This window comes from Populus alba, chromosome 3 (assembly GCF_005239225.2).
Source record: "Populus alba chromosome 3, ASM523922v2, whole genome shotgun sequence".
In the NCBI taxonomy this organism is placed as follows: Eukaryota; Viridiplantae; Streptophyta; class Magnoliopsida; order Malpighiales; family Salicaceae; genus Populus; species Populus alba.
The window spans coordinates 11,585,536-11,608,027 of NC_133286.1; the positions used below are offsets into that span (position 1 = coordinate 11,585,536).

At 30.6% G+C, this 22,492-nt stretch overlaps 2 protein-coding genes and 1 non-coding gene across 3 annotated transcripts; 1 reads left to right on the forward strand and 2 right to left on the reverse strand.

The window, feature by feature from the left end:
* Positions 1-1,864: 1,864 nt before the first annotated feature.
* LOC118062884 (transcription factor bHLH47) lies at positions 1,865-3,893 on the forward strand. The gene is made up of 4 exons (XM_035076751.2): positions 1,865-2,306; positions 2,832-2,899; positions 3,017-3,135; positions 3,224-3,893. Exons 2-4 carry the CDS (start codon positions 2,847-2,849, stop codon positions 3,715-3,717), a joined length of 666 nt encoding a protein of 221 aa, XP_034932642.1. The 5' UTR covers positions 1,865-2,306; positions 2,832-2,846; the 3' UTR covers positions 3,718-3,893.
* A 6,096-nt stretch (positions 3,894-9,989) lies between these two features.
* LOC118062886 (pentatricopeptide repeat-containing protein At3g47530) lies at positions 9,990-13,002 on the reverse strand. Its single transcript, XM_035076756.2, has one exon. The coding sequence runs from the start codon at positions 12,845-12,847 to the stop codon at positions 10,937-10,939; it is 1,911 nt and encodes a 636-aa protein (XP_034932647.1). The 5' UTR covers positions 12,848-13,002; the 3' UTR covers positions 9,990-10,936.
* Positions 13,003-17,927: 4,925 nt separating this feature from the next.
* Positions 17,928-18,011, reverse strand: TRNAL-CAA (transfer RNA leucine (anticodon CAA)). The gene has a single exon. It is a non-coding gene; the product is annotated as a tRNA-Leu (tRNA).
* Between the last annotated feature and the right edge of the window lie 4,481 nt (positions 18,012-22,492).

A 22,492-nucleotide genomic window follows, 5' to 3' on the forward strand; every position in this document is an offset into this window, starting at 1 on the left:
ACTCCTCTTAAAAAATACCTCATCAAAATACATACTATAACAAATGATATAAGAATCAGATAAAGTAATAGGAAATTTAATATTGTATAAATTAAATGGACCCCAAAAATAAAATATTATATAAAGAATTAAATTTTCTACTGTAAAAAGAATTAATATGTGATATTTAAATTGACCACAATAACACAATTTAATAAGTAGATTTTTTTTAAAAAAAATTAATATAAATGCTTGAATCAATTTACACACATTTTTAACTAATCCTATGGATTTTGAAATTAATAACTATATAAGATCTTTAATAAAAAAAAAAGCAAAATTTAAATTATTACTTCGATGAGTTTAGATGAAAAATCATATGAATGTGACATAAATGAGATGGAAAAATATATAAATGAGTCATAAGACCAAAAAGCATACTGAGAATAAAAGATATATATATATATATATATATATATATAAAGTTCAACTCTTCTTAGAAAATACCTCATCAAAATACGTACTATAACAAATGATATAATAGAAAAGTAACAGGAAAGAGTCATGGGACAACAAGACAGGCTCCGATTCAATCGGAGGCTTGTACCTTCCATCCTCTCATCTTCTTAAACTACATTCATTTTCTTTTAAAACATGAATATCCAATTATTCAAGCTCTTCTTGGTCTAGTTAAATGAGCTGATTCTATCAATTAATCAAATTATCATTTTGATACATACATTATGAGCAATAAACCAAGATAATATTCATCAAAATATCAATAAAACAAGATATTAATAATAAAAAAATACTTGATTTTAGTCTCTTAATAACTACAGAATCAAGTGCTCTTTGGCTCTGAAAATATATTAGAGCCCCATGTTTATTGTCGGTTAATTTTCATCTTCTCTGTCACAGCAACAACATAATTATTAAATTTAATTTGAAAAATCGACTCGATTAAAAATTTAAATTTTAAATTTCATGAATCAACCCGGGTGAATGTTTAACAGATAGGGTTAACATCCCTCTAATTCCTTTATTACTAACATGATTAATAAGAGCTCTCTGCTTACACTCTGATTACATTTAAGTTCCTCAATGTTTAACAAATGGAGATATGCCAACCATTTTTTTTTATATAAAAAAAAACCTCTTCAGAAAGTTGAAAAAGAAAACTCGATAAAGAAAACAAATTATATTGAAGTGAGATGGAGAAAGAGAGGTTTTGTCACTTATATAACCATAACTCTTTCTGTCCTCTCAATTAAAACCAAAAGATTTTGAATCCAAGAAAAAACCTAAAATAAAATACTTTTTATATTTTTAAAGTGTTTTTTAATAGAAATATATTAAAATAATATATATATTTTTTTAAAAAATATTTTTAATATTAACATATCAAAATAACTTGAAAACAACAAAAAAAAATATTAATTTTTTTAATTTTTTTTTTTTTAAAACTTGAATATTTTCACTCAAACATTTCATACGTCGGCCGCGTGTTAAGGCTAACAGAGCATGGGACGCAAGGTCCACGTTTCTAGAGCAGAAGGGCTAGATAAATAATAATAATAATTAAAAAAAAAAAGTAAAGGGACAACATTAAAATAAAAAATTAAGAGTGAAGAGATGAAATGATGCCAATAATCATATAATATGTGAGTGAAAATCGGAAGGCAAGGACAACAATTTCGTTCCACTCGAGTTGTAAGAAACTTCCTCCAGCCCATACCCAGGTGTCATGCCATTATGATTGCTGGAGTGTATGAGAAGGTGCTCCCACTTACTTTTTAAAACAATATTTTTATATTAGAATATTAAAGTGATGCAAAAACATATATATATATATATATATATATATATATATATATATATATATATATATATGAAGTGCTCGTGCTTCCCTCGCCAGACATGCTAGATGCTCTCTAAAAGTCTGATGCTCTCCACGCGATTTCTTGTGCACAACAGCAACAGCAGCCAAATAAGAGAAACCAAACTACCTAGCCACACTCCCCTCTCCTCCCTCCCTCCCTCCCTCAACGAAACATAACTATCAAACGCACTCCTCTCTTTTGATCTTCCAAGCCTTCTTCTCCACCTAAACCCCTCTCTTAACGAAATGCACCCCTCTCTCTCTAACAGTCATGGCAGTTGCTGGTTAGGGAGATACATGTAAAAAGAAATCCTCTACATCTCTCTCATTCTACAGCAACAATAGCGACCTCATTCAACAGCAGGGTTCTTGGATCCATCACGACCATCAAAACTTCTCATATCAGGCGTTTTAGATTTTTGGTTCAATCTACACTTTAAACCCTGAGGTAATGAAATCGAAAATCCCTCCTTTTTATTGCTGAGATCGTTTTTGTTGTTGTTAAAGCTTTGTCGTGTGAAGATATCGAAGGTTGGACTTCGATCTTGCTTAAAGATGATAGTTTGATGGGTTTTCGTGAATATTTAAAAGTATAAGTGGCTGCTTCTTAATTTTGATTTCAACTCTTAATCACATTACCTTTCTCTTAAACCGAACAATTTTTAAAGATTTCTCTGACTTCTCTTACAGCCAACGTTGTTTCAATCAAATAATTGGAAACTTGGCTTTTTCTTCTTCTTTCTTTCCTGGGGTTTTTTCGGCTCTGATTTTGAGTTATAAGGCTTTGATTTCTCTGGTCATTCATTATTTTCATCTGGGATTTTCGTGTTTGATTTTTATTTAATTTGATTTTTATTTCAATTGGGTTTTGTTTGTTTTTGAGAAATCATTTGAAAAGGAGGAAACCTGATTTTTCTTTTGGTTCTTTTTTTTTTCTTCAACTAAATGGGTTTTTGCTATTTTTTTTTTGCAGATTTTGCTAACTGAGATGAGCATGGGTTCAGAGCTGAATGAAACAGTTGAGGATGTGACTGAAAATCGGTAGTTTGTAGTGAATTTATGTGAATTACAAAGCACTAGAGATCGCTATCGAAAAAACAATTGAGTGAATTATTTTTTATTTTGAATTAAATTGATGGTGTTTGTGGTGTGACACAGATGCTTTCCTGCTGGGGAGAGTAAGGGGAAAGTTCCGAAAAGAATTCACAAGTCTGAGAGGGAGAAACTGAAGCGTGAGCAATTGAATGAGCTCTTTCTTGAGTTAGCCTCTGCTCTAGGTAAATTCAATGGTTTTTTTTTCTTACGATGAGCTTTGTATTCATCGAAAATTGGATTAATCTTTTAGAATTTTCTTTTCTTGAGCAGAATTGAGTCAGTCAAATAACGGGAAGGCTTCTATGTTGTGTGAAACAACTCGATTATTAAAGGATTTGCATACGCAGATTGAATCCCTCAAGAAGGAAAATGTAGCTCTCTTATCTGAATCTCACTATGTAACTGTTGAGAAAAATGAGCTGAGGGAGGAGAGTTCTGCCTTGGAACATCAAATTGGGAAACTGCACAGTGAACTCGAAATGAGAGCGGCTTCAAAATCAAAGCCTGATCTAAACGTGCCTCCTCCTGAATTTCTGCAACCACCACATTTTCCAGTAGACTCTTTCAGGTTGCCTGCTGTAGATGCTGTTGCATTGCAGCAGACATCGACTGTCTTCGTGGTTCCCATCAGTCCTGATCACGTGCAAGGTTTTCCAATGGCTACCTCGAATGTGAGCAAACCACATCCTAGATATCCAACCGCCGCTGATTCTTGGCCGTCTCAACTTCTTAGGGAGCAGCAAATTGGCAGGAAGGAAGTTTAATGGTAGGGATAGCAGTACGTGTAATCCTGGGGAATAAGACCATCCCCAATCTGTAAAAAGGTGCTAAAGTGCAGTAATTTACAGTAGCCTCATTGTTGATGTCCTTTTGGAGAGTTGCCCATGATCTAATGTGTCTGTTTAGTTTTTGCTATTTTATGCTGTGTTCTTTCTTGTCTCCTGGTAGGTGTTGATATTGGCTTGTTGCATTAGATGAATTGGTCACAGATGATATGATCAGCACTTCATCATGCGATGTTAAAAGAAAGCAAGACGTTCGAGTTCACCGGTTAAATTAAAGTTTATATAGTTGTTTTTTTTAAGGATTTATGAGGATTAGTTAAAATTCGCATAAATTAATTTAAATATTTATATTAATAAATTTTAAAAAAAAAAAGAAAAAAGAAAAGGAAAGCATGGCATATCAAATCATTTGAATAATAAGACGACTCTACAGTAATATGTTGGGAGCATGTTTATGGATTTTTATTTGGGGAGAATGATTGATGGCGGTGGCATTTGTACATGTTTATGGATCTTCTAGCGATAATTGTTCTTATGCTCTGCCAAATGATATGCCTGGAAGCATAGCTGTGGCTGTTATTTGACACCACCAAATCTGTGATCACTGATCACAGTTGCTTTTTGAAAGAAATTAGGGTTCTAATAACCTCCTCGCTTGGTTATTGCGAATTGATGATGATTGTTAAAGGGAACGAGGTTTTTTTAAGGTTTAATTGCTGAAATTATTGACAAGCATTCTAGAGAAGCCTTAAATTATTGGCAATAAAGCAAAATTATTGTTTTATTAGTATTTATTACCCTTCATGATGTAATTGATAATAATAATAATAAAAAAACATAGAGGGGATAATATTAGAAGGAATATTTTAATTATTTTTTTTAAAATTATTTATTTGAAAATATATTAAAATAATATATATTTTTTTAAAAAAATTATTTTTCATACTAACATATTAAAACAATAAAAAAAATAAAAAAAATAATTTAAAGCAAACAAAAATTTTTAAATTCTTGTCGAGTGGCATTTGGACTGCATTTTAAAACACTATCACAATATTTTATTGTGATAACAATTATTTTTCAAAGTATTTGTTTTTTTAAAATAAATTAAATAATATCTTTTTTAAAAAAATATTTTTTACATCTACATATCAAAATAAAAAAAAAACATTAAAAAAAATTAAATTAAAATAAAAAAAAATCAATTTATTTTTTAATGTGTGAACAATGCTAAAATAAACTAAAATAAATTGTCATTTGGAGTTCGTTTGGAAACGTGGACAATCACGTATTTCTTAAAAAATCAATTTTTTTACTCAAAATTAATTTGTTTTTATATATTTTATATTGTTTTGATGCTTTGATTTTAAAAATAATTTTTAAAAATAAAAAAACATTATTATTTTAATATATTTTAACATGAAAAATACTTTAAAAGACAACCACAACAGGCCTCCGTCCCCTCTTTGATTTCTCCCTTCTATGGCAACTAAACTTGCTGTGCAAGTAGCCAACTTCAACGAGTCGAGGAGATATCCAAGATGAAGATGTTTAATTTCTTGTGGTGTCCATTTTTATCTTCAATAAAAGCTTTGCCATTTTTCCAGAAACACAACAAGGTACGAAAATTTAAATGGGTTCAATTGTTGTTTTCCTCCACTTTTTTATTCCCTCCTTGTCGTCGAACGTCCAAACGTCAGGCCACTCCTCCGATGAACGATTATAAGAAACAACAATAGCTAAAGAATCATTCAAAACTTTAGCAAAAAAGGAACTAGAATCATCTGTGATTATAGAATTTTTTTTTTTTTCTGTCACTGATATTGTTTTGAACACTCAAGCATTAAGATCAAATGACAAAACACAGTCAAATTGGTCGTCTAGGGGTGACAAGCCCGAAGGAATGGGGATCCATCGTAAGATGTCAAGTCCGCAGCCAGCCAATAAAAAAAAAGAAAAAAAAAAAAAAGCAACACATCTAATGTCACAGCCCTTGAAATCAATTGGCATGATAGCAAGAATCTGTGCTTAGAGTATGCACCCCACTTTCCGAATTGACTCATCGTGGGTCGATAAATAAAATTATCAAATCTTTACTACTTTAAAATCATTATATTTGGAATCAAAGCCACATCCAATTGCTGGGGAATCTCCAAGGTTGTAAATATATTAGAATAGTGAACAATGATGTTTAACAAGAAAATATAAAACATAAAAAGTTATTTAAAAAAAAGTCTAGAATGCATATAATTTTAAATTTTAAATAAGCAGGTTTTCTATACTTTTTTTATTTGTAAATATTATTATAAAGTGTTATGTAATGTTGTGTCAATTAAAGCTAGTCATTTGTTGCTCGGTAGACTATCAACTTTCACCATTCTTTTAAAGATTCACCTATGACATAATGGTTTAATTTCGGAAGAAAGATCTACTTGTTCTCATTTATCATTATTCATAATGGATTCAAATTTATTAGTGACCATCTCGTTTTAATATAAAGTTTTCCGATATGACATTGTCTTAAAGTAGGTTCGAGATTCAATTTTTTAACAAAAATGTTAAAAAATTAGGACTAAATATTTTGGTCTTTTTTTCCTTTTTGCTCCCTCTAAAATCAACTTTATCGTCTTTTAATTGATCATGATTACTTGACCTAACCTCAATCATTCTCTTAAATGAACGAATCTCTCGTGCTTCATTCCATGAAAACACATTTTCAAAGAGTGTAACATTTCTTGATTTCATAATATTATTATGATGGATATCCTCAACACTTGACTTATGTACAAGAAATTGATATACATTATTATTGTACTCATATCCAATAAATACATAATCTATAGTTTTTGGTCATATCTTGACCTTTTTAGGATCATATATTTCTATATTTGCAAGACACCTCCACACTTTAAAGTATTTATAGGAAGGTTTTTTTATCTTTCTACAATTCATATTGTATTTTTTTCTAACTTTTATAAGGTATTTTGTCAAGTATATAATTAGCAGTTAGAATTGTCTCTCCCCACAAGTTCTGAGGTGCTCTTGAACTTATCAATAGGCATTCATCATTTCTTTTAATATTTAGTTTTTTACATTCCTCAACACCATTTTTTGTGGTGAATAAGGAGTAGTTAATTGTTGGATAATACTATTTTGGGAATATAATTAACCAAATGATGCTTCATATTCTCCACCTTTATCATTTCTTATTGCCTTTACCTTTGTGTTAAGTTGATTTTAAACTTCATTCTTGTAATGTTTAAACATTTTAAAAGCTTATTCTTTACTTCTAAGCAAATAAATATAACAATACCTTGTATAATTATTTATAAAAATAACATAATATTTTTTTCACCTCTAGTTTGCATAAATTTTAAATCAATAATATTTGAGTGAACTAAGTCAAGAGGTTCACTAATTTCTTTAATTATTTGAAAAAAACATTTTATGAATTCTAATTCTACATAAATTTCACATTCATGATTTATTTCTATAGAATTTTAATTCATATGACCTAATCTATCATGCCACATATCACAAGACTCAAGTAAATAAGAAGAAGGGGCAATCTTATTATTATTGTTATTATTGGTTATAATGATCATTTTAATTATTTTACACTTGGTCTATTTATCATTAATTTTTGTTCTTATCTTTATTTCTTTGTAATAGTTTTTTTTAGTTTCTATTTTTTTTTTCTTTACACTTTTGTTTTTGAAAAAAATATTATTTTTTATTCTTTACACTTGAAATATTTATCACTCTGCACTTGGTCTATTTATATCTTTTTTGTTGTTCTTATCTTCATTCTTTTGTAATTGGTTTTTTTTTTCTTTACACTTTTATTTGAAAATTTATTTGACAAAGACTAAGAAAAATATTTTCATTATAGTAATTGTAACATTGTCTTATTTTTCTATTACATTAAAAATTAGTTTGGGATCTTACATGCTTTTATTACCGTATATGATTTTCATTATATTTTATTATATGTAAGTATCAATTTTTTTATTCACATTAATATATATATTTTACTTGATGTCAAAAAATACCTTCATAACACCTATATATTAGTTCTTCTTTGTTAGAAAAAAAATTATTCAACTTGTAGATAGGTGAGTTGAATAAACGCATTAACACTTATTTATTTATTTATAATTAGAATTTGTTTTGTAAAAAAAAAATGCATTTGAAAAGCTTGCATTTTTTCTTTGCCAAAAAACAACTATCTTACCAGTGGTGAACCGTGGGTCAACTAACTAGTTAAGAAAAAAACTAAAAGCCCTCAGTCTTTTATTGTTCATCAAGATAAAAATTATTGTAAATTGAAATAATATAAAGATGAATCTACCCTTACTAAAAAAATGATTAAGCATGCAAATGGAGGGTAAGATTGTTTTTTCTATGAGATGAATTTGCATGTGAAAAAATGATTGGGGACAAAATGGTTTGTTCAATGCTTTTTTGCCATAGTATAAATACTAATTTGCCCTTCAAAGCACACAATTTAAATCTTTGGGCAGGGGGTTCCTTGTCTTTTTTTTTTCTTCAAAAAAAACAAATAGTCAAGTTACGACTATTCCATTGGGAGGGGAAAACAATATGCATGTATTGAGGGGCTTCTCCATTTTTTTTTTTAACAGTAAAAACACAAATTTACCCTTGAATTTTGAAAAAAAAACTAAGGCTGCATGCAAGGGTTTTTTTTTTTTTTTTTTTCTTCGTATGGTTTTATTGTAAATCTCAAGTGGAGTCAAAGTAATTAAGTGTGTGTGTGTATTAAAAACTTATTGGCGCGTGCTTGTGGGCACTGCCCGCGCCTTTTGGATGGTGCGTGTTGCTCCCAAACGACATCGAATGTTGTCTTTTAGGGCGACATTCGATATGCCTCACCACCCCACATCACGGTGGTGAGGCATGTGTGCGGAGATGGCACGCGGAGGAGCTCTGGCCGAGTTTTTTCCCTCCCTCCCTCGTTCTCCTCTCCCTCTCTCCTCCTAGAATCTCGCACTAGCCATTGCAAAAAAACAAGAAAGTCTGACTCTTTATTTGCTAAGTTAAATTAGGTCATCATTCTTTTGATTGCAATATATTTGGCCTTGAATTATTTATTAAGTTAATTTGTTTTTTTCAATTTCATCCCTTCACACTTGATTTTATATCATATTTGTTCCTCATTCTTTTAATTGCAATATATTTGGTCTTGAATAATTTATTAAATTAATTTGTCTTTGGATTTCATACCTTGACATTTTATTTTTATATTAAATATCCCCTTATAATTTGTTTTTTTTTTTTGTCAAATTTGGTTCTTTTTCTTTTTAAATCTATATTTTTTAAAATATTTTTTCTTCAAGTTTATTCCAAATTATTTTGGTTGGTTAGGAATTTTACATTGTTATTTTTTCAAGTTTGACTTTCATGTTGTGATTTGGCCTCATGATCCATGTCACAATTTCTGAAGGTTGGGATAGATTAGTTTCAATCATTTTTAATTATTTTCTTAAAATTTCATCCATAATCATCGAGTTTGTTGGAAATTAATATTCTTTGTTTTTTATTTGTTTTGGATCCATTTGTGAATTTGATTTTTTTTTTATTTTACCTTTCAATTTAATTTTGTTTTTCCCAAATGAGGTTCTTATTCTCTTAATTGTTATTTTTTTATCCTTTATTTTTTTTTTTATTTCATCATTCAACATTTTATTTATTGAAATTTGATCTCCTAGGTTTTTCTCATTGTTTATAGGCCTTACTTAGGAGTCAATCTAGGACAATTATCAGGTTATATGTCAAGTGGGTTGACTTGAGTTAACCAAATCTTTTTGTTTGATAAAAAAGATCAAAATGATACAATTTTGAAAAAAAAAAAAAAGAAAGGAAAATAGTAAATGGGTTTTGACTAGATTTTCCTCGGGTTAACCGAAACATGGGTCAACTCGGGTTTTTGATCATATTACACTTGATCAATTCTCCCCCAATTTCTTTTTAAACTTGGTTGGTCTAAGTTGAGGGTCACGGGTTAACCTGTCGGGTCGAGTCAAGTTTTAAAATAATAATTTCCCAGATGCGATGCTTCCAATTTAGTCAATACCTATGATAATGAGTTTAAAAAGTTTACGCAAGTTGATGTTGTTTTCTTTCCCAATTATATCTTCTGAAGTAGTTTGTTTTAAAAAAAAAGATTTGTTATTTTTTTTCATTTTTTTTTAATTAGGTTATTCCTATCCCATGATCTAGATGAGAGATTTATCCGGGTGATCCAAGTTCATTTTGAAGTTGTTTTTTTTTTTTTTTATATATCCTTTTTTATTTTGTACTTTAAAATTCGATTCTTTTTAAAATTAAACTTTTTTTTATTAAATTATCCTGTCCACATGATCCTACTCGCGAGTTTTGATAATATCACTTAGTTTTGCTTATGCTTTGTTTTTAGTATTTTGTTTCTGATTTCATCTTTTTGCATTATGTTTCCTGATGATTGACGATTGTTATTTGTTTTTAGTTCTTAGGTCATAGATTTTTTTTTTCATTCTTTAAAATACAAGGGCGTTGTTTTTCTACATTACAAAAAAATTAATCCAGCCCACGACAAAGCGCATGCAATCTATCAAGTTTATAACTATACTTCTAATATCTTGGTCTTGTCAGTTTAGTTAATTCTTCCATGATATCCAAGAGCTCGGTCTCGCCAGTGTACACTAATAGAACTCCCCCAAGCCACCCACTATACTTTAATGAAGACCATCAGCATGGGATTTAAGTACAACAAAACGGGTTCTTCCTATGTATAAACTAATAATTCCAACGGCTTTTGCTCAAGGAATTTTGTGGGGGAACTCAGGATGAACTCAACAAACTTTGGTCCACCACTGTTGAGAAGATCCAAAATCACTCAGGATGAACTCACCAAACTTTGGTCCACCACGGTTGAAAAGTTCCAAAATCCTCCTTTTCCTTTTATGTTTTGAAAACTTTAGAGTGCATCGTCATAAACCATATTTGGGTGTCTTTCACATATGGACTGCACACAATTAGATGTATTCAGAGTGAAATCTGCCTCGCCAAATCAAATGGGTTGACTGGAATCCAAAATTTCTTATCAATGAGCATAGCGTTTGTAAGAAAGCTTCCCAGCTGCCGACTAGTGAGAATGTTTATCAAAGTTCAAACTCACGAAGTTATTATCAAAGTATCATTACCAATAATCATTGCATGAGCAGTGTCCTCCTCGAAAATGATGGAACCGAGTATGATCTGTAATAATTACTTGTCTGTTATAAACCCCTGAAAGGATCTTGGCAAAATTGTGGCAATCAACACAAATTCTGAGATTCTTCGCTATTCTGATTGTCGTGCCTGGTGGTGTTGCAAGAACTCCAAAAGCTATAGCCAACTTCTCACTATGATAAGAAAGAACATACCTTTTTTCTTCTGCATCTAAATTGGGCAACTCGGATGTTATTTCAGCAACATAACCAGCAATCTTCAGCTGCTTACTAATCTCGTCCAACATCTCATAAATCTCATCCTTTTGTGGATGAGAAACATCATCCACAACAAACTCATGGACCTTACCTTTCAATTCAATTGAACTAGAGGCAGGTGTGGTTTGAATCCCCTTCTCCTTCATGAACTTCCTCAATTCTGTCACCTTCTTCCAATTGTCAACGGAAGAATACAAATTGAACAATAAAATATAATCACCAGCCTCTTGAGCCTTAAGTTCAATCAAATGCTCAACAACATGTTCTGCAAGTATAACATTGCGATGAATTCTACAAGCCCCAAGTAAGGTCCTCCATATGGTTGAATCTGGTTTGACCCTCATTGACATTATAAGCTCATATGCTTGATGAAGCTGGCCAGCACGCCCAAGAAGGTCAACCATGCATCCATAATGATGAATATTTGGCACTATCCCAAATTCCTTGCTCATTCTAGCAAAGATAATCATCCCCTTGTCAACCAACCCACAATTACTACAAGCGGACAGAACTCCAGTAAAAGTCAGATCATCAGGCAAAACACCCATTTTTAGCATCTCTTCAAATGCTCCAATAGCTTCTCTCCCGTACCCATTCATAGCAAGACCTGAAATGATAGCGCTCCATGTAACCACATTCTTATTGTGCATGCCCTTAAACACACCAAAAGCCTTGTCCAAATTCCCAAACTGCGAATACATTGCTATAAGCGAATTACACAAGTTGGTCGCATTATCATACCCTCGTTCCACAATATGACCATGAACCTTCTCACCAAATTCTAACGCACCCAAGCTTGCACATGCTTGGAGTAGAAGCAAGCACGTTACATCATCCGGTTCACATCCGAGCTCACCACTCAGCATACCATCAAATATTACCAAAACATCTCTAGTCCTACGACTACGCATATAACAAGAAATTAACACGTTCCAAGCAATAGTGTCTCTTTGACGCATTTCATCAAACACTTTGCAAGCTTCGCTGCCCTTATCGCAAAGTGAATACAAATCCATCAAGTTAGTAAGCAGCAAGCTATCAGATTGATGCCCATCACCTAAAATCCTTGCATGAACCTGTTCACCACCATTTAACGAACTAACTCTAATATAACACCTGATAACAAAAGATAAAGATACAGGATCTGCACGTAAACCTTTCTTTCTCATTTCTTGGTACATAAAGAACCCTTCAATAGGAGAGTTACTCATAGAATAAGCTCTTATTAATGTGTTGTATAGAAATACAGATGGGTTCGGAATTTGAGAAAAAAATTGGCGGGAATATGAGATATCTCGGATGGGAGAGAGTGCCATGCGAGACAAGAAAGGGAGAGAAATGGTAGGGTAGTGAAGGAGCGAGTTGCGGATTAGATGGCCATGGATTTGGAGCAAATGGGACTTTCGGGTGCATGATTTTATGAGGGAAATCAAAGGTTGGTGGCTTTTTCTTTCAAGGCTTGAAAGGAGAGGGTTTGTTTGGTTTTGTTGATGACGATGATGTTCTTGGAATTGTCTTGCTATTGATGGAGGTGTTGTGGTGGTGTAATGAGAAAGACAGAGATAGTGTTGGAGATTGAGAGAGGAACGGTTTGAGTTAAAGAGATGGAAGGCTGGTGTCATTTGATGCTTCTTTGATTTCTGTTACCTTTGCTCAAACAGGTTTTTACTTGTTTTGATTGGAGCAGAAGCAGGGTTTGTGTTTTGCTACCAACGGCTAACCAGGTTTTGTTCGCTTTCGGGTCTGCTGTTGTTGTTTATAGAGACAGGGGCCTAAGCCCTGCCCAAGAGATAAAGGATTTCACACGGGGTAAAGCTCCTTGCACTATCATTGAATAACAAGGAATATATATCCTTAAGGTATTTTTCCAAAATATTTTAGAAATTGACTCACTTAAATTTGGATGTTTTGGTGAAACCAGGAAAAGTTTACTTGAAGGGTTTTTTTTTTTTTTTTTTTTTTAAAAAAAACAATTTATTTAAAATAATATTATTTTATTTTTTAAAACGATATTATTTTTAAATAAATTTAGATTGACCCACAACCAGTAAATTAACCCTAAGAATTTGCGACCGGAGCTTTAAACCAGGCTTGATAACTATGCTCCGGTGAATTACTCGTAACCAAGATGAGAAAGATAAGTTTCATGAGTAATTGCCAACCATACAAGCCATATAAAGTGCCAAGATTATAGCAGCAAACTTAGGAGGAGGATAACTATGAGGAGAAATGATTTTGAGTTACTGAAATTTTATAGATACAGGAATTTGAATTATTCAAGTAAAGTAGGAAATTTGTCGTAATTCTATCATTATAAAATTTCTATGTATGCTACATAAAAATATATTAACATTTTAGCATTTCAATTGTTTTACATAGTATTAGAACTTTAAAGGACCAACATCTAACTATGTCTTCCTCCTCCTCCTCCTCCTCCTCCTCCTCCTCCTCCTCAGTTCTGAAATTCAACTTTCCAATCAACCCTCTATTCTTTCCATATCTGATGTGGTCACTGTCAAACTTAATCCTGATAATTATCTTCTCAAGAAAGCACAAATGGTGCCTTATTTCAGAGGTCAAGATCTCTTCGGGTATCTTGATGGTACCCTTTCTTCCATAATGTGGCGTGCTCTTGATGAATCCTTTTCTTCCAGGTCTTGTGCGAGAATTGTTCAGATATGCACATAATTGGCCTCCACAACTAAGGTAAATCAATATGCCATAGATTATTTTCTCTTCTTCAAGAAACTTACAGACGAGTTAGCCATTGTTGGACAGTCTATAACTCATGATGATATTATCACTTACGTGCTTGCAGGACGAGGCCATGAATATGACAGCTTCGTGGCATCCATCTCTGCCCATACAGACACTATATATAACAGTTGAAGAAATTTATTCTCTTTTATTGACTGTTGAAGCTCGCCTTTCTTGACAACAACTTGTTTTTACAGTGCAGCAAGCATCTATTAAAGTTGCTCGATGTCATAATTTCTAGTCTTTTGGAAGAAGTAGACGCGATGGTCCTCGAGGACGGAGGCGTGGACGTCATGGTGGCTTCAATTCTACTACCTAAAGCAATGACCAATGTTTTTTTATTTTCCAGGTTTGTGATAAACCAGAACATTATGCTTGTAAATGTTACCATAGATTTGATCTTGTTTATTAGGACTCTACACAATTTTCACTCAAGCAAGCTATGAAAGTAGTGAAAAATAATGATTAAAAAACTGAATGGCATGCAAATACAAGTGCAACTCATCATCTCGTCGATGATGTGGCTAATCCGAATATGACAAATAATGGCTACAATGGTATGGAAAATGTTACAATATGAAATGGTCAAGGGTTTAAAGGAAATGTCAATATCCATATAATCCATTAATTGATATTATTAGCTATTCAAATACATGGAATAGATAATTAGGTTCTTTTAAATATTATAACTGTATACTCTTTTAACGTTATGCCAAGAATTCCTTGACATCATTAGCTTTCCTTCAAGAATAGCTAATCAAATATTCCTTTCATACACTTCTTTTTCTTCCATCATTCATTTACTTGCACAATAATATCAAAATAAATAAATAAATTTCACGATGACAACATTAACATAACATAATATTGAATTGATGAGATCCATTGATCACGTAGAAGATTGTAACAGCAACTAAAAGTCAGGCCAAACCTCAGCAAGCGGAGAAGACATAATAACAATCCTGGACCTTTATTTTTTATTATGTTAAATGCCTTGATTTACGTCTTCAGATTTTACTTTTGAATTTTGTATAGAAAATTAGTAGGAGTGATTTACTTACAGCTGTATTATAAATATTTAGACTATGTGCACAACAAACATAATGGAAAAATAAAAAAACTATTTTACATCATTTGTCTCTATTAAACTCTACATATAACAATGTTATCAATATTGAGAACCTACTTATTATGTTAGAAGCCCCTCCTCTAGCTATAAGGTATCCCCTGCAAATTAATTTTCTTATTAACTAGTACTACCCTTAACAAACTCAGTAATAATAATAATAATAAAAATCATTATTATATTTAACTTTCCATTCTCAATGTTCCATTTTGATTTTTAACGGAATTAATTGTATATTACATATAACTTCATCATTTGAATTTCTTATTAATAATCTAAATGACTAACAACAAATAAACATTTCATTATACTTTCATTCCTATCTTCCTTTATTCATTTATATTCTAATTACACCATATATCATATCTTGGTAAAATCCCTATTATAACTTAAAACATGACTAATTTGACTCACCCTTCATCATTGTCAGCTAACCTAAGAAAGAAAACATGAACTTGTTGCTTTCTATAATTTTTCTTATTTAGAAATCATTTTTCTTATTCTTTTGTTTAACAATTTCTTCAATTATACTAAATTCTCAATTTATTAAAATCACCATCGAAATAACATCAAATACTCAAAAATCATTATTCATAAAACAATTACAACATAGTTTATAAAAAAACTATCAAGAAAACTTACTATTCATTACTTTACACATGACCCACCACTTAGGTCTCAAAAATCTCCCCTATTTCTTCATCAATTCATCATAAATTCATTTATTCCACTTTGATCCTAGAAATCAAATTTCAAAATAATTTACCTTTCCTCTAAATTTCCATCTAGAACACTAATTTGATTGTGCAAGAATTATAATGAAAATCAAGAAATTTTTATTCAAATTGACATAAACATGTTTTAAACATCCTATTGGGTCGTAATTTTAGTTTCAAACACAAACCACTTTAGGTTTATTCCAAGTCTCCTTTTTTCTCTCCCCTTTTCTTCATTTTTTACTTGAAACAATCTTTCTCTCTCTACAAATCCTCCATAATCTTAGTGTTTTCTTATGTTTAATCCTTCCCTAAACCCACCTGAACACTCAATCTCTCTTTTCCTAACCATTAGCACAATAATTCTCTTGAAAGTTTCTCCTCCTTTTCTTTTCATGTGTTGTCACTAGTTTTGAAAGAAATAAAAGAGAGATGGAAGTTTTCAAATTTTGAAAATTTCCCCGCAATTCCTTTAATTCATTATTTGGTTATTTTTCTAAACTTCCTCTAACATTTAATACCCTTCTTTATACTAACTTGGTTTCATTTCCTTTTCTTACTTTCAACAAAATCCCTTTAATCATTATTTGTTTTTATAAGAATAAAATCCTTATGATGTCTTATTTATCCATTCTTTATTATTTTATAAACAATTCCTAGGGCTTATAGCTTGTAATTGCCATCTTACTTCTACATATGGAAAACATTTTGAAAATGCTAGTCTCTATAGAAGTATTGTTTGTAGCATGCAATATTTTGCATGCATTTACAGGGCTAGTTTTAGCATTTGATGTACATAAAGTTAGCAAATTCATATTGCAAGCATATTCTTATTCAGATTAGGGAGCTGATAGAGATTATCGATGATTTATTTGTGCTTATTGTATATTTCTAGGATCTAACTTAGCCTCCAAGAGTTGCAAACAACATCCTACTATAGCTCACAACAATATTGAGGTAAACTACAAGGTTCTATAAAATACAATAACAAAAATTACATGAATCAAGTCGGTGTTATCTAAACTTGGTTTTCCTCAACAACAAGCTCTAATCCTATGGTGTGATAATATTGGACCAACTTACTCAACTCCAATCTTGTGTTTTATGGAAAAAAAAAAAAGAGCAAATCAAAAAAGATTTTCACTTTGTTAGAGATCAAGTTTGCAACAAACAATTAGTATTTCAATTTCTTTCTAGTAGATATAATTAAGTTGGTTGATGCACTAACCAAGCCATTACCACCAATAAAATTCAAATAAGTGCAAACCAATTTAAATGTTTGTGCTCTACGCTCCATATTATGATAGTATAAAAAATCAAACATTGTATTTAAGATGAAATTTGCATAGGTATTTTTATCTTGTTTATATGAACGGATATTGTGTCTCTATTACACATTAACATAATGTTTTTCATTCCTTATTGATATATAATTTTATTAATAGAAATAAAAATCAATACAATTTCTTTTTTCTCCTGTAAGAAATTTGTTTCAAGTGTTAAGTATTGGAGAGCATTTACGTTGAGTACTTGTACTAGGGACATGCCAATGGCGGTTTTTTTTTTTTTTTAATTATTCCATTAATATTTTTTTATCAAGTGGGCCGAAGCCTAAAATCTAAGCATCATATTTGGGGTAAGGGGTAATAACCCACAGCTGACCTAACAGCACAATTAGCTAACCAATCTTTTCGTCGATTTGCATCTCCATGGCAGCACCGCTACGTTATTTTTTGTCAACGGTCCACATATGGGTTGAAAGTTGCAAGCGACTAAAAACTCCATCCAAGTACAAAAGAAAAATAATAAACAATTTAGAATAAACTATTCGCATATCATTCCCCGGGCAGCTCTGTGATCAAGGCTCGAGTTCTTGAGTACTTGGCAGTGTTCTTGAGTAAATTAAAAAGGCGAGGCTTGATCACAAAGCTAGCATTTCCCTGCATAGGAAGTTGCTTAATAATGTAAATGCAATTTGTACGAATTCCCTTATTTTCGAATGTGCTAAGATAGAGTTAGTTCTATATATAGTCTTCCGACCTGAGTGTTACAGTCCAACAATTTACCATATCCTTTACGTTTCATTTGTGTACTAAAAAATAATGTCAGAAGTGGGATTTGAACCCACGCCCTCTCACGAAGACCAGAACTTGAGTCTGGCGCCTTAGACCACTCGGCCATCCTGACAATTTTGTTAGAAGAGTTGTCTACTTAATAAATATAAATGTATTCAGCTAATTATTGGGACAAAAACCTGCGCTGCTAAATTAAATACATTCCTCTGTATGTATTTTCAATGGAACTTGAATAGTTTCATTTTTATTTATTTATTTAATATGGATGTTTTGATTAACTTGTGTATATCTTAACCAATTTTATATATTTTGAAATTAATAATCATGTAAATTTTTAATAATTTTAAAAAGACTCAAATTTATAATTACTGAAAAATAAATTTAAAATCTATTCAATTGAGCTACCTTTTTAAATTTGTTTTGTTTTTATTTTAGAAGACTAGACTTTTGAGGTGTAAAATTAAGTTGACGTGCATGAAATTTTTATACAAAAATAAAAAAAAACCTATGTCTTTTTTCTGTTGGATGAATACGAAATAACTACCTAAACTCTTGCCAATATATCAAATTCCAAAACTCGAAGATTGAACATATTATGCTCCTTGGAATTAGCCCGAAGTAGGTTAAGCAGGCTCTCCTTTGTAAGTCGGTTGCTCTAATTATGTTAGGCTAAAATAAGTGTTTGTACGTAGTTCTGAGTAAAGTAATTTTTTTTTATAATGAAGGAGTCTTTTATTTAAGATACCAATAGTTTTATCTTATTAATTATACAATATTCATGATATTAAATATGTGCCTTTTTTTACAGAAGCTTTAAAACATAATATATAAATATAAATACAAAATTAATATTTAATTAATAACATGATATAATATCAAAATATAATTTTATTTTTTATATATTAGTTTAGCTGTGGACCATTCATATATATAATTACAATTCAAATAGAAAAAAACAAGTTCATTTAAATTACATCACCATCTTTCATCACTAAATAATTGAATATGTTTTGTTTTGTAGTAAGATTTAACACATTTAAGCATAATATAATAAATAATAATCAAAACATAACATAACACATCATAAATCAAACATGTTTTATGATGTTCAATAAGATTTCAATTAGTTGCATATTAGCTGCGTACCTGCACTGCCTTGGAGGCCTAATTTTTTTTTTTCAACGATTCATAATATAATCTTGAGTTAAATAAGATAGTTTTATTTTAATTAAATAATAAAAAAATAAACAATGACAATAAATTTATCAAATTATATATAAAAAAAGCTCATGATAACTTGGGAATTTTTTTTTTCAAAAAGAGATAAACAATGTAGATCAATTCCCAACTCATAAAATATATATAACAAAAAGACATGGGGTAAAAAAGAACCTAAGAAAATTAGTTGATTCAACCTAAGTTAATATGATAAACCTGTAACTTAGGTAATTAGGGAAAAGCCAACTCAGGTCATCCCATTAAAGTCGCGACTCAAATTATGAGATCAGGATAACGGCAATAGAAAAGAAAACAAAAAAAAAATTCACAATGCCTATTTTAAAAGAAAACCAATGTCAATCTATGTTAACTTCTCAAACTATTGACTCGGGTCATTACTCTGGAAACATTTTATCTAGAAAAACCATGAAACTTAATCTCCAATCAATTAAATGTTGAGGGATGAAATTGAAAAAAAAAATCAATCATACAAAAAAGATTAAAAAATAGAAATGAAAATAATAAGCATTAAAATTGAAATACAAAATAAATTCTATAATATTGAAATTGAAAAGCAAAAATAATTTAACAAAAGAACCAAAAACAAATAAAAAGAATGTGGATCGAAATTGAAATAAAAAATATAAAGAAACTTATAATTGAAGGGTTAAATTAAAAAAAAAATCAATTTAACAAAAGGCCTAAAAAAAAGAAAAAAACCATATCACAAATTAAGATTGAAGGATAAAATTGAAAGAAAAAAATCAAACTTTTATGAAAGGCCAAAAAAAAAAAATTAAAAATCAAAAGAATAAAGATCGAAGTGAAAATCCTTATCAATCAGATGACAAGTCTAGAATTTTGCATGGCCATTGTGAATTTCAAAGGGATAAAAGAGAAAAAAGAGGGGGAGAAAGTGTTGCCAATTAATGACGAACCGTGCCACGACCAACCACATGTGTCATCCCACAAGTGAGAACATGCACAATGTCACTTCAATGACATGGCTGGGGAGGTATTTTGACCACCGGGAGGCACTATATGCTTTGTCTGAAAGGCATGAATGTCTCTTACATGCGGCAACCACTTTATGTTTTTTTTTGCAATAATCTATATTTATGCAAATACCAAATTGCCACCTAGCTGACATGACACTAATGAAAAAATCATTGTGAAAATATGAGATAGCCTTTTAAGGGTAATTTTTATTTTTTGTTGCTTCCAATGATATTTTGATCAATTCACTATGTTTTTTTTTTTTTTTTTTGTATTTATACAAATATCAAATTGCCCCTCAATTGACTTCTTAATAACTAAAAAAACCATTGTGAGAATTTGTAAAAGCCCTTGGACACAAGTTTTAAAATTTTTGTTTTTAAAGGCATTTTGGTAATTTCATTGTATTTTTGAAATGAAAAAAATATTTATTTGTCCATAATCAATTTGATAATGATTAATTCACTTTGTAAAGGGTTTTAATACCTATAATTAATAGCTAGATCAATATTTTTTTCGTTTGAAGAGCAAAGATACCATCATGCCATTCCATTGAATAATGCAAATGAATCTATTTTTATATTTTATAGTGTTTTTCAAATGATGATTGGGATTTGTATGTACTTCATTTATTAAAAAAGTTTTAACTTTTATTTTAGGGGTGTGCTAGAGAATTATATAAATCATATCTTGGAACCTCACATAACCACTTAAGCTTTTAGATTGAGTTAATTTTTTGACATTGTATCAGAGCCTTATTGACTAAGCGGTTATAAGTTTGAATCTCACCACTTTTATTCTATTTGATAAAATTTGAGTACAAAATAGTGTAAGTCTAGATCTCACCTAACAACTTAAGTTTTTAGGTTGAAATGATTTTTTGACATGATATATATTAGAGTCTTGCTGACGAAACGGTCATGATTCGAATCTCACCATTATCATTCTATTTGATAAAAAGTAAGTATAAAGTAGCGTGTGAATTTAAATCTCATCACTCTTATTCTATTTGATAAACATTAAACACAAAATAATATATATTGTGTAAATTTCAAGTATAAAAAACTCTATATAAATAACAACTCACTTAGCAACTTAAATTTTTAGTAGATGACTTTAGCAGTATATTAACAATTTATCCCGTATGAAAAGTGTACAGTTTTTTTTATATAGTAAATAGTGGTATCAGCTCAAGATAAGCAACAGCATTTGTAGAACGGACTTGCCTGCCATGAAGACTATTGTCATCACAATTCATTGACAGCAGTTGTCAATGAATCACAGCCCAAAACTGTAGAAGCGGGTTTGCTTTCCATGACAGCAAAGATTGCCTTTTTTTGGGGGGCCTGTTATAACTGCTTCATTTCTTCAAGATGAAGCAACAGTTGAAGAAACAACCTTAAAGGTTTAAACCAACAACGTTAATTAAGACATCATCGGCATCATTCGTTTCCTCGTCGTCTTCTCTTTTGCCAATCAATTACTCAGCTCAATCCCCTCATTCTCGTTATATTATCGAATAGCTATTCCATCATTGTTTCCTACTTATCTCTTTAAGCCTAAGCATGCATGCCCCATTGAAGGAAAAAACCCCACGGGGCAATCATAAGGGTTCCCGCACTCCTGTGAGATAATTACCTAATTTTTACAATATTTGAGGGTTAGGATATCTACAATTACCTAATTTTTACAATATTTGATTTTGATGATGCAAGTGGTTGATTTGATACGGGAATATGGACCTTGGAAGGGCAGTGCGTACGTGCACTTTAAAAGATTAAAAAAACCGTTCACGACTTTGATGCAATTTTAATAGGTATCATAGTCTTTAGTTTGCAGTTTGGAATCAATTACGTTTATAGTTTTTTAATTTTATTCCTTTAACTTTTTATTAATTTAAAATTTTGATAAATTATATTTTAAAAATTTGCCTTTTATTAGATTGATCCTGGACTCATTATAAAAGTCATGAGTTTTTAAAATTAGCACGTGTATTGTTAAATTTTATTGAGTGAATAACTCAAATCTTAATTTTTTTTTGTTGATTTAGAAATATTTGGATCATTTCAATATTTTTTTTTTTACATTAAAAAAATTAAGTCAGCCTGTAAAGTAGCACGGGCTGATATCTAGAATAACTCTAATCCTTTAAGATCATAGGTATTATTTCTGTATTTTTTTAAATATTTTTTGTAGTTTTAATTTTTCTCTTGTTGCGAACAATTAATATCATGAATTAGATTACGTGAAATTACACATTGATTGTTTTTTGGTTATCTACACATTGCATATTTGATTTGTCGTGAAAGTAGGACTTGTTAAGTTGATATAGGTTGGTTAGGTTTAGTGTCAAAATCACGCTTTCCTTTTAAATTAAAT